Source organism: Peromyscus californicus, unplaced genomic scaffold (assembly GCF_007827085.1).
Source record: "Peromyscus californicus insignis strain IS unplaced genomic scaffold, ASM782708v3 Scaffold_11__1_contigs__length_118956290, whole genome shotgun sequence".
Classification (NCBI taxonomy): domain Eukaryota; kingdom Metazoa; phylum Chordata; class Mammalia; order Rodentia; family Cricetidae; genus Peromyscus; species Peromyscus californicus.
The window spans coordinates 102,428,968-102,441,810 of record NW_026294402.1 but is presented as its reverse complement, the minus strand read 5'-3'; the positions used below and the strand labels follow the sequence as shown (position 1 = coordinate 102,441,810).

The 12,843-nt window shown below is 57.6% G+C and overlaps 1 protein-coding gene across 3 annotated transcripts in view; it reads left to right on the top strand.

The window, feature by feature from the left end:
- Nucleotides 1-413: 413 nt before the first annotated feature.
- Sema3f (semaphorin 3F) overlaps nucleotides 414-12,843 on the top strand; it is a 28,697-nt gene continuing 16,267 nt past the window's right edge. Inside the window, exons 1-2 of one of the 3 annotated variants that reach the window (XM_052720210.1) lie at nucleotides 414-923; nucleotides 4,814-4,973. In XM_052720210.1, the coding sequence (XP_052576170.1) occupies nucleotides 4,862-4,973 (112 nt within the window). In that variant the 5' untranslated portion in view covers nucleotides 414-923; nucleotides 4,814-4,861. Of the gene's footprint in view, nucleotides 924-1,100; nucleotides 1,499-4,813; nucleotides 4,974-12,843 lie in introns of those variants that run through there. The other 2 variants (XM_052720225.1, XM_052720221.1) reach the window with 2 other exon arrangements.

Sequence of the window (12,843 nt, the reverse complement as noted above, 5' to 3'; positions counted from 1 at the left end):
CGCGGAAGGGGGCGCGCAGGTGAGTGCAGGCTGGCTGTTCCCCTGCGCTCCAGCCCTTCTCACTAGGGAGTTGCGTGCCCGGGTAAACACCAGGCGCGATGTGCGCGGTGTATCCACGGAGAGACAAAGCCAGGGCGGGGCGGGGGCGCCGCCCGCGATGCCAGGGCGGGGGTGCAGGGCGCAGAGCAGCCTCCCCTGGCGCGGGTCGCCCACCGCCTGGGAACCCTGAGCCCAGCCCGCGGACAGGTGGAGCGGGGGCGGGGCGGCGGCCGGGAGGGTCCCGCCCCGGGGGTGGGGCCGGGCGGGCCCGGCGGGGCGGGGCCGTGCTATGCAAATGTCGCCCACGGGCGGCCAATTGCCTGCTCTCCGCGCGCGGCTCCGAGCGTCCCGTCCCGCCAGCGGCCTCGAGACCGGAGCAGCTAGGGAACAAACCGCAGCGGTCCAGGGAGCCCCGAGCGCAGCGCAGAACCAGGCACGCCTCGAGGACCCGTGCAGCCCCGCGCGGTCTCCGGGCCCCAGTCAGGCAGCCAGGCGAGCGCAGCGCCATCCGGCCGAGCCCAGCGCAGGGCTCCCCGTAGCCTAGCGCTCGCCGCCGCCCGCGCCCCGCACCGGGGAATGCGCCCTCGGCGGGCAGGCCAGGGGGCGCCCGTAGCCCGCCCCGGGGGAGGCGGCCCCGAGCACCCCTGAGCCTTTCCATGGCCCGGGCTGGGGCCCGGGGCCTCGGCTGCTGACGTGCACGAAGCCAGTGGAACCAGTGAAGCCGCGGCTGCGGTGCGGATCCCGGCTCAGGCTCAGAGGCAAGAGGGCGCGGACAGGGCCGTGGCCCCGGGGGGCCGCTAGAGCGGACCGGCCCGACGCGAACCTCTTCGCTGCTGCGGCGGGCACCGCTGCCCGGGCGCCCAGGCCCCGCCGCCGTGGACGAGGTGAGTACAGAGGGAACGCGACCTCCCGACCCCACTGGGACCCGCGGTACTGCAACTCCTTAGAAGTGTACAATGCGCAGGATCTGGCGAACCGTGGCGCACTGTCCGCGGGCACCAGGCGCCAGGACTAGGATGTGCTTCATACCTGTCCCGGCGTCCAGGAACCCCGCAGCTCCCGGGCGGTGTAAAGATGTGTGACTGAGTGATGTGGCCTGCCGGGTCACCAGTGTGTGAAGAATTAACTTTTTCCACCCCCGCAAGGTTTTGGGTGGGTACCCTCACCCTCGCAGAGTGGGAGTTTGGATCCTTCTGTTTTAGTCTTCTGCTGACGCCTGCAGCAGCACTCTTTCCCAATCGGTGCGCATGCACTGCCTCAATGGCCCTGGTCTGAAGACCAGGTCAGCCTCAAGGGAAGGTCTAAACTGGAAGCCCCCATGTGGAGGGTCACCCGGAACAGCAGGGCGTGAGGATCTGCCTCCAAGTGGCTTTTCTTCCAGCCCTTTGCCGACCTCCTGGCCCCCAACTGCATCTTGGTCCTGCTTGGATTTAGGGGTCTCCCTGTATGTGAGGTGTTGGTAAGTTGGAAGAGCCTGCAGTCAAGCCCCAGTTTGAACCACGGGCCCTAGTGGTGAAGTGGGCAAGGGACAAGGGGGGTCGGGGGGTTGCCTAGAGCAGGTGAGACAAGGAAAGTGTCAAGATGAAGAATCCTTTGGAACTGGGACTGGGGGCCCAGCTGGACCACGAAGTCCTTATTCTTGAAATAGGTGCGTTTTGCCACCAGTCCATTAACATCTGGGAAGAGGACAAACTGAAACCTCCCTCATGTCCACCCTGGAGCTGGGCCAGGTGGAAGGACTCCTGGTCCCCTGAATTCGCTCTGTTTCTCCAGTGTCCGCTACCCTAGTTACAGATATGGGAAAACTGTACCTAGGGGTGGGATGGAGCAGGGGCTTCTCCGGCTGCCCGGGGGGTGTGCCTAGATAGACCCGGTGGACTGTCTTGTCTGGGTAAGGCAAGGATGCAGGCATATCCACCCCCACTGTTCCCCCTTAGTTCCAAAAGAGCCAGGCCCGGAAGTAGGAAGGTGGGGGTTGGAGAGGAGGCCAGAAGCCCAGACACAGCCCCCGCTACTCTGCATACCTTGGGGGTGGGGTGGGGATGGAGCCTGGCCCAGGTGACCTTGACTGGGAAACTCTGGCCACAAAAGGGGGTTTCAGGCCCAGCAGGTCTGCTTCCTGGTCCATGAGGTGTTGGGGGAGGGGGAAGCTGAGGATCCAGGAAGGAGTCTTGGGGTGTGGGGGGGGTAGCTGAGGAGCTGGTGGGGTGCTGTTAGTAATTTCCTCCCTGTGTTCCCCCACAGTCCTGTTCTTGCCTCCCGATCGAGGCAGTTCTCAGCTAGAGGAGCCAACCTCCCTTTGCTAAGACAGGCTCCCCCCGACACACACGCGCGCGCGCGCGCACACACACACACACACACACACACACACACACACACACATGAGCTTGGGAGGTCTGGATCAGGCTGGACAATTTGACCACCTGGCCCCCTGTCCCGCCCCCAGGTGCCTCTGGACCCCTTCCTCTGTCCGCCCCTTCCCTGCACCCCTTGCCAGCCCCAGCTCCTCGTTTCTTTGTTCAGGCGTCTCTCCTCCGTCCCTCCCTCTCTCCTCCCTCTCTCCTCCTCCCGCCCGCTGCCTCCCTCCCTTCCCTCCCGCCAGCTTTCTTCTCCTCCTTTTGGATTTTCCTCCTGGTGGGCTCCCAGGTGGCGGTGGCTGTTCCTCCCCTGCCCACCTACCTGAGCTTATTCTGACTTGGGGGTTTTGAGGGGGCCAGGACTAAATGGACGGTATCCAGGGGCTGGCTGAAGGAAAGGGACTGCAGGAGCCCCCGCCCCCTCCCCTCCCCGTTCTTCTTCACCCTTCTCTCTCCTCTGTCCCCACCCCTAGGCTGCCAAAGAGGGACCCTGGATGTGGTCTTGAGGCCCCAGCAGACTTCATCACCCCCCATTTACCTCTTTCAAGGGCCAGAAAATTATGGGAGGTCCCTGTAGGAGCCTCATGGAAAGGTCCCCTACTTTCCTGGACACCTTGAGTGAGTCCAACACTAGCTTTGGTGACCCTGACCTTGTCACTGTGAAGATGGACACTGGAAAAATGAGGTCATGGGGGGGTTGTTGACATGAACCCCCTGATCAAAGCTTTCGGAGACGCAGACAGCATCTTGCCCTCCTAGCTTCCTCGAGCCCCACCCCACTAGCAGGTCAAGTTCTTGAGCAAACTCATGCTTGTAAAGACGTGCGTGGGCATGCAGGTGTGGATGTGAATATGTGCAGGACGGTTCATGGGGGCCTCCCAATGCACCCTTAGGGTGATGGAGGCTGCACAGCCCTCATCCCCCTGCCTCCCTGCCGGAGCCTGCCTTGGATTCTGTCAGCACTAGCTTTGTGCCCCCAGCAGACTGAGGGAGGGGGCTGGGACTGAGTCGTCCCCCCCCCCCCCCCCAGTCAGCCAGTCTCCCTGGGAGAGAGCATCTGGGATGGGGAGATCTTGGAGGAATGAGAGGTGTGCCAGGCACTCAGAGAGCACCTCTGGAGGAGTCAGCTGAAGCTGCACTTCCTGTCTGAGGAACCTCCAAGTGGTTTGCCTCGGTGGCAGGGAGAAGCAGCTTCAGGGCCGAGGGCTGGGTCTCAGGAGGGCACTGGAGTCTAGAAGTCCACAGTGGAGACTGGGCCTGGTCTCCACCCCGCACAGCCCTGGCTGGGGGAGTCACAGGCCACAGCACCCCGCCCCATCCCAACACACACATACCCTGGTGTCCTGAAAATGGGCCTGTCATATTGCCTCCCAAGGGAAAGGGGATAAGCGGGGCAGCTCTGGGGGATGAGGCTGTTATTCTTCATGCCCCCACCCCCAGTGCTTCGGGTGGGGGGTGGGAGTTGGCAAGGATTTGTATCGGGAGGGAGCAATATGTTTCAACAACTGGTGCTGAGCTGCGTTTACCCAACAGCCAGCCTGCCTGGGGAGACAATATTTGAAAAACAGAGTATTAAAATTTGGACCTGCCAGGGATGTGGGTGACTTTGAAGGGAGCGATGTAGCTGGTGCACAGCTTATCACCGGTCCACTGGCCATTCTGGCACCCTTTCTGATCCCTGAGCTGGTACTTTTTCCATGGAGGAAGTCCTTCTGCCTGTCTAACCTGGGTGCTTCCTGCTTCCTCCTTTTTAGTAAATGTGAGTCTTGTTATTCTCTGACTTTTCTTTTTCGTCTGGTGACATCTCCCCTGCTCTAGGCTGACAGTGTGTCTCATTCTTGCTCTCCATTCTCCCATGATTCCTCTCCACTATTATTAGGTCCAGATTTTCCTGCCCTGGGAAGAGAGCATTGGCTCAAGCAGACCTAGAGATGGAAGAGAGGGGCCACTCTGAGGGTTGTGGGCACAGTGTGGAAACCTGCTGTGAGCCACAGAGGGTTCCCATTATCTGCATGTGCTCCAGCATGAAACTGAGGGGACAGGAAGGCTAAGGCTTGTGTCTCCAGCTGCTCCATCAGTTCTGGTGCTCCCAGGTGGCCCGCCACAGCCTGGACTCCAGGCTCACTGGTGACATGTCCCTAGACAAAAGAAGGCAGAAGAAAGTATGAGGTTTCTTCTGAGTTGAAGGTTGTGAGCTTGGAAACTCTCACTCCTTGTTGAGGAGGGAAACTGAGGTACTTTGGTCAGAGGTTGAACAAGGGAAGGTAGGCAGGGTGCTGCTGTCTTATAATCCCAGCACTCAGGAGATGAAGGCAGGAGGGAGTAAGTTCCCTGTCTCAAAAAGAAAAAGGAAAAAGGAAAGAAAAAGGAACTGGGGACATGGCTCATACATTCTTCTAATCTTGATCTCTTCCCAGGTGTCCAGAGAACTGGAGCCTGCTTCCTGGGCCCTAGGCCCCTCCACGATGCTCGTCACTGGTCTCATCCTGTGGGCTTCCCTGCTGACTGGGGCCTGGCCAGCTACCCCCATCCAGGACCAGCTTCCGGCCACACCTCGGGTCCGACTGTCATTCAAAGGTCAGAGACTTGTTTGCTCCTCCCTCACACCATCCTTTCTCACAGCACTTGCTTCACTACTGAGGAAAGAATAGAGGTCAGGGCACAAGGCAAACGGTATAGTCACGTGGGACTGGAAAGCTGGAGAGAGAAAGCAGGACCTGTTGGGAAAGGCTGGGATCCAGAGGATGGAGACAGACGGTAGTTACTGGATTCTTTGAGCTCTGGCTGATAAGTGGGGAGATATGCTGAAGTCTAGCCTGTCTGCCCCCAGGCAGCTCCTAGGGTTGAGGGTCAGACAGGGAGGTAGACCAGAGCCTCAGCCAGCTGTGGGGCAGGAACAGTTCTGCCGGGAGTGTGAGTACCTGAATAAGTGTTCCTGTGAACTTGAGGCTGTGGGCGTTGCGGGGTCCCTGAGGGAAGGGACTGTTGGCTGTGTTGTGTGGGGAGGATTGTGGAAAATGGAGCACTTGGTGAGCTTAGGGAAGGCATCTACTGTTGTGAAAGGCATTAGCACCCCGGCTCCCCAGTGAATACTCCGGGAAATCACTAGAAGGTTTTAATGGCGGGCTGGGGTCTGCAGTCTGTACCTCCTTCATCACCTTTCACCCGCCCACCTGGCAGATGACACACAGTGACAATCCAGGATATGTGATTTGTTTGCTAGACTGCTAGACACTTCCTCAAGGGACAGTGTGTGTGTGTGTGTGTGTGTGTGTGTGTGTGTGTGTATAGAGTGCACCACATAGGTGAAGAACACAGGCTGTGTTGGGTTGGGGGACCTAGGGTTACTGCTGAGTTCTGTCTTGGCCATCCTCTGGCTGGAAGCAGCGCTGGCCAGCCTCCTGCCCTGGGTGGGGCCAGTTCAACCCAGGCTGGCCAGATTTCCCAGCAGCCATATTGGGTGAAAGGCTGAACTGACCTTTCCTTCCTCAGGCTTGGCTGAAACCCAGCCTCTAGCTCATCACCCCATATGGCCCCCTGGCAGGGCCCCTGGCCTCATCCTATCCACACCTGGAGGAGGGATGAGGGAGTGGGAAATGAGCTGGTTAACTTTACTAGTCCTGATGGGCAGACAAGAGTTAATCGGTTCTGGTTCCTAAAGGGCCTCCTTTCCCAGGCTTGGGAAGGTGAGATATTTACTCGCCTGATACTTCCCTGGTGGAATTCCTCAAAGCAGATTTAATAAATCTTGAAGGGGCCGGTTCCCCCCTCACCTCCCTGCCTGGGGCTATTGGAGTGTCTCCTCCCCCAACAAGAGGAGGGAGGGGCCTTAAACTCCACCACACCTCAGGACCCATTAGGTATTGCTTTTCGAGACAGGGTTTCTCTGTGTAGTTTTGGTGCCTGTCCTGGAACTTACTTTGTAGCCCAGGCTGGCCTCGAACTCACAGAGACCCCCCTGGCTCTGTCTCCAGAGTGCTAGGATTAAAGGCGTGCGCCACCACTGCCCAGCAAGGTATCATTTTTATTAACACACATGCCAGAAAGCAAGAAGCTTGCAGAAGACTGCCTCCTGTGTGCTCCTTTTAAACCTTGTCGAACCTCAGGGGCAAAGGGGCAAAGGCTTTGTTCCTGTTTTCCAGGGAGAGAAACTGAGGCTCGGGCAAGGGCAGGGCCAAGGTCAGGCAGGAGGCAGAGACAAGGCCAGAAATAGAACCCTGGTGTCCTGGGCTTGCTGGCGCCCACGTCGAGTTGGGTCGATTCCCTCTCAATTAGCTCTGAAGCCGACACCCACAGTGACTAAAAGCCCAGCTTCCTGGCAGCCGGCCTACGGTGTTGTTTGCTGTGCCTGTGCCGGGCCTGTGCCGGCCTGGGGTAGGGTGGGGGGATGCTTGGGGCCACCCCATCCTGGGACTTTGTGCCTTTGCCCAGGCAGGTTCTTCAGCCAAAATGACCTCCCTGTTCTCACCTGACCTTATGTCCTCGTATTGTGCTTGGATGGGAGCTCAGTTTAGCGGGTACTTGAGCACCTACTGTGTGCTCTACTTTGCCGAGTCCTGGGAACTCTGCAGTAAACAAGATGAAATGCACATAAAGAGACCAGCTGAAGAACACTTATTAGGTGGCCCCACTGAGGAACCCAGGCCCTGTGTGATCTCTCTCCTGCTCGATGCTCAGGTCCGCAAGAAGTGTGAGGGGAGTGGAGACTGACTTCTGGAGACTGGGGTCTCACAGCTAGCTCAGGACTGGAAAGGACTGTGTGTGGGGGGTCTTCCCTTCCAGTGTGCACATAAGGGGTGCATAGAGAGTGGCTCTCAGAAGCACTGCTGGTGACGTGGGCTCATTAGTCTGTTTCTCCTTCCTCTTTGGAGGGTTACAACAGCTGGGAGCCAAGTTTGGGAGAAAATGCCTGTCTTAATGTGCTTTGGGTGTTATAGCAGAACTCGCCACTTCCACTGGGTCCAGGCAGAGGTGCTGGTGTGAGGGGCCACACTGCCCAGAGAAGATAAAAGAACAAAGGCAGGAATTGGACCAGCTTCCAGCTTGCAGCCCACCCATCCGCCCAGGCACCCCAGGTCTAGAGCCAGGAGGGCATGAGAGCGAAGGGGCCAAGTTCATTTGGACTGAGAGGTTTCCGTGGTCCATCTCCTGGGCTTCCGTTAGCCGCCCAGAGAATGCCAGGCACAAACAAGGAGCCGAGTAGGACCACCTTCCAGGGGCACCAGATGTGTCTTTTCTTTCTGCTTCTGGTTGCTTGCTGGGGATCCTGGGCAGTAAGCCCTCCCCGCCCCTCCTGATGGGGCCTGGAGTCCCCTTTGCCCAGAATCACAAGCCAAGTTTGGGTGGAAAAGCTGCCTTCCCCTACCCAGGGCCACCCTAACCCTGGACACCGCCTCCCTAACAGCAGCAGGGAGGTGCCAGGCCCTGCCAGGTCCTTTGTTCTGTGTGGGGAATGTTTACTTTTCCCCAGGAAGCCAACCCTCCACCCCAGCATGCCACTGCTGTCTGGGCTGGCTTTGGCCAGGATTTGGGCCTGAGAAATGTTTGGTGGGAGAGAGGGATCTCGTGGTGACATGAGGCAGCTGGGTACAAGGGAAACTGAGGTAGAGGGATAGGGGGAGGCAGCAAATGGTCCCTGTGCGAGAGAGATCAGGAAAGAGGCAAATCATGGGAAGGAAAGTGGACATCTCTGCTGAGGTGAGAGCCGGGGCGGCTCTGACTCCAGGCGCACCTGGCTTCTCCGTGAGGAAGAATGCTCTGTGGGCTGATCACTGCCTGCCACCTGTCAATGCCCACTCACATCATTTGCATGTGGCATAAGTGGACCAGGTTGCTATGTCTTGTTGGAAATGGAGGAAAGGAGTATTCACAAGTCATTGACTTCAATTCACCCTTGCGGGTGTAAGGGCTTGAAGCAAGCCTTGACAGAGCCTTGGCCCAGGCTTAACTGAGGGCTAAGGGTGGGGCTGGAGAGCTGGAGTATCACTCCGGCCCCTAGGGGTTCCCTGAGTCCCCAAACTCTATGAGGAACTTCTAATTGCTGAGAAGTAAGAAGGAGGAAGAGGCCGGGCGGTGGTGGCGCACGCCTTTAATCCCAGCACTCGGGAGGCAGAGCCAGGCGGATCTCTGTGAGTTCGAGGCCAGCCTGGACTACCAAGTGAGTTCCAGGAGAGGCGCAAAGCTACACAGAGAAACCCTGTCTCGAAAAACCAAAAAAAAAAAAAAAAGAAGGAGGAAGAGGTACAGGAGCTAAGGCCAGTGGTGGCACCAGGAAGCTAGGCAGGGGTCAGGTGGCTTTGACAGCTACAGTGGGTTTGGAGCTCTTAAACTAGGGAGAGGCAGGCATTCCAGGATGAGCCAGGATGACAGTTGGCTTTGGAGGAAATGGAGGCCGGCTCCCTGTGATTGCAGGAGGCCCAACTTGAGGCACTCAGGTCAGGAGCCTCAGCTTTTAACCCAGACTCATCCCAAGCTTTGGATGGGGTGCACTGGCAGGGCCTTCCGAAGCCCAGGCCTTGTCTCAGGCTCTGGCATGTAGCCCACCCCACCCTGCTGGCTCCAGCTTCCCTTGGCACTGAGTGGGGAGCTGGTGCATGCTCCAGGAGGAAATCATGTTCCCTGGCAGCTCTCACGGCTTCGTAATCGTAAAGAATTTCAAGAGAAACTGCCAAGATACAGATCGCACCCGGGGCCCCTAAAGCCATCTTTTACCCTGTGGCTTGGGAGGTAGCGAACCCCAAAGAAGGTTCTTGGCTGCCTGCACACCTGTGTGTGTATGCACCTCCCTTCTCCTTCTCCAGAAGTGATAGTTTGGAAGGTGGCATCAGGGCCCTGACTTCCTGGCCTCTGACTACTAGGGGCCCCCAGTGCCTCCTTCAGTTAGAGGATCATGTGAGTGTCATCACCCTCCAGTTCTACCCTTGGTGGCTGTGTGGATTCTATGGAAATGCTTAGGCTCACTGAGTCCTGGTTCCCCCTTTGCTAAGTGGGAATGGTGGTAACCCGCTGAAAAGAGCGTCCACTATAGGCCTGGCAGGCTTGGAATTTGAGATCCTCCTGTCTCAGCCTCTGGGGTGGCTGGGATTATCGGCCTGTACTGCCAGGCCCATCCTGGAAGGAGTGTCCTGAGGGCTGCCTCGCTTATATCATCACCAATAGGCCCTATACAGAGAACTTGCCTCCGTTCCCACTGCCTTCTGGAAAATGCGGCCAGGGATAGTTCTGACTTCATTGTGGTGTTGGGAGGATTAATTATGTGGATACTGTCACTGTCCTCAGCAGAGAAGAAAATCTTAGTGACCAGGGTGGCTGACAGGCTAGGGTTGATGGGGGAATGCCGCAAGGTCTCCTCACAAATCTCTTCCAGAATTCTGCCCTCTGGTTAGGGAGCTGGGGCTTGGGAAGGACTGCTGGGGAGAGGGGTCAAGAGGGAGAGCATTCCTACCTTGGGCGGGTAAAGCAGGCAGGTTTCATGGGTGAGGCAGACTCTCAAACAGAGGAAAGAAGAGTACGGCGAGGAAAGAGGAGGGCCAGAGGCAGGGTTCGAACCACCCAGCACCCTGTGGCCTTTAGCTCTGTTTCCTTGTGGCAGAGTCCTAAATATAGGTGGTGGGAAAATTTCACTGGTAGAAATACATTGGTGGGAAGCAGGTATCCTGAAGCACCTGCCTCCCACTGAAATCGTCTCCCAGAGCCTGCCTTGAGCACCTGGGCATCTGCAGTGACCCCCTCTACGGATGCTGTTCTGACTTCTGCAGCTTGTCTTAGGGTGGCCTGCCTCAGGCTACTCACTGGGGCAAAGAGGAGGTTTGTTGGCCTGGCCCAGAGCTATCTTGGGAATCTGAGCCCTGCCTCAAGGGAGCCCATGGAGAAGCAGAGAGGATTCCTGCTGCATTTTTCTTAGAAATAGCAAGAGGGCCTTTGCCAGAGCCCTTGCGTGCCAGAAGGCTACATACAGCCTGAATCCAAAGCCCCCGCTCACGTGGGTGCCTGAGCTTGGCAGGCCTGAGGCTCCCACCCAGGCGGCTCAAGCCCCAGGGAGAGGGCTTTCTGGGCTCCAGACCCTGACCTGTGATCTTGACCTCGCAAAGAACAGAGCCTGGCCAGTGGCTGCTGGTCTGGGAGTGGGCTCAGCTAGGCCCAGTGGCATACTCACTGCTTGCAAGCACCGGCTGTCTAGGGCTGGCTCTACACAGCAGGGCCAGACACAAAGCATCAACCCTTTCCAGGGACCAGGAATGCTGGGAGTCTGGAGCTCCAGCAGCTCCAGCAGCTCCAGCAGCTCCGGCAGCTCCAGCAGCTCCCTTCTTCCTCCACCTTCCCCTTCCCCTAAAGGCCGCCGTGTCTTGACTTCCTCCTCAGACCTGATCTTTCCTCTGAAGTCTCCATAGCTAGCCAAGAGCCTGATTTCTTCCCGCTGGGGACCTGGTGTGGTACCCTCATTTTCCTCTGTGAGCCAAGGCCTCGGGATCCATAGACAACAGGCAGAGTAGCTGTTAGAATTTGGGGGATTCGTGGGCTTCTGCAGCATCAGAGATGAGGTGGGTGGCACTCCAGGGGGCCACAACAGAGCTGCTGTGATTTTAACCCTTTCCTGACACAGCACCACTGCAACCTCCCAAACTGACTCCGAGCTTCTCTGTCTCAGTTTCCCCATAAGAATGTGAAGGTGTGGAGGCTGGGATGGGGAACGGTGGTGGGAAGAAGGGCCTGCTACGGGAGTCGGAGGAGGACAGCAGAGATGATGGCTGGGCCTAGGGCAGGGGGAGGGTCTTGACACCCACAAGCCTGTCTTCCCATCCTGGCCTGTCTGTCTGGGTGATTTATAGCAGTAAATGAGCCATGGAGAGTTTGTTGTCTTTTGCAGTCATGGGGTGGAGGAGGAGGTTGTGGTGGAGGAAGGAGTGAGGGGTTTCCGGCCAGGTCTGGAATGTGGGAGGAGGGGTGAGTCCCTGGGCCTTTGGAACTGGAGACCTCTGAAGATTTGGTTCACTCTTTCTACCTGAGAAATGGATCAGCGTTTCCCCAGACTGGCCCCTTTTGCTACTCCTTCCTTTCACATTTCTGGAGGCACATTCTTGGAAGCTGTGATTGCCTGGCCTTAGTTACCCTACACTGGCCACCTTCTCCCACCCCCTACACAGGGAGTCTCTGAATTATGCTGCGTCCTTAAGCCGAGTCAGGGCTCTGGCTTCTGCACACTTGGCCAATGCCCACGTGTGTTTTCATGGCAGCTGCGCATGGTAAGGGTACCGTAGGACCCCCTGGCCTCTGTCCAACAGCCTAGACCTAAAATCCTCAGACAGCATGGGGCCGTGACATAGGCAGGGGTGAGGAAAGGCCTCTAGTCTGGAGAGCCCTCCTCTGCTGGGGCAGAGGGTCAGACCTGACTGGGCATCCTTAGTACAAGGTGCGGACCCTCTGTTTCTGGGCTTGTGTGTGCTTGAGTGGCGTGTCGCGACCTTGCTGCTCCTTCCCTTTGGCTCTTCCTGGCTTCGGGATGAGCTGGTTCCTAGTCCCTTGTCCGCCCTCTCCTGGGCGGAGCAGGTGGGCAGTGGGGCAGAACGGCCGTGGGAACGGCATGCCTGGGCCTGCTGGCCCCAGCCCCCAGCCCCTGAAATGGGAAGGAAGAGTGGAGGAGCTTCAGTCCATCTGGGCGGCTCTTACTGGAGCTTGGTGTTTACTGAACAGCCGGGATGTTTACAGTAGCCCCTAAGAAGCGGCCCCCGGTTCTAGAGGGTTTCCCATCTGGAGGGTCCCACCAGGGGCTATTGATACCTTTCTACCTCCTTGCTCCTCTGGGATAGAAGTACGAAGGATGTAGGGACCTGCAGCCGGAGTGCTCACTCCTCTGCCCGCTCCCCTGGAGTAGGTTTCCTGGAAGTGGCAACTGTAGGTGAAATACGGTAACTGGGTTCCCAGTTCAGACATTTAAATTAAATTCAATCAGAGTGGTTATTGAATATAAACACACGGAGTCATTTACATGTTAATTATGTTGAACGGACTATGAGGCCATAATTAGTTGCTAATTGGGTGAGAGCGACTGTAATTGGTTTTGTTGGCACCGACCTGACTCACCTGCCTGGTGGGGGCGCGGTGCCTGTGAATCCTGGGAAGGCTTCTGACTCTTAGAATGCCTGCTCAGGAAGGGGATGGGGACAGAGATTGGTTTGGGATGGTCTACTCCCCAAGGAGGTGCAGCTTCTCACCAAGGCCAAACCTTCATTCTGACTTCTAGGAAAAAGGGCATCAGCAGTGACAGCCTCCCTTGCCCAGCCCCAAGTAGAACTTGAGTTTGACCGTATTTATTACATACTATTATATATTAGTGCCCAAGGGAGGCAGCATCGGCAGGTACCACTGCTGTTGATGGGTCCAGAGTTGACCTGGTCCGTGGCTGAAGTCTTGGCTTTGGGTATGAGTGGAGTAAGTATGCTGAACTAGG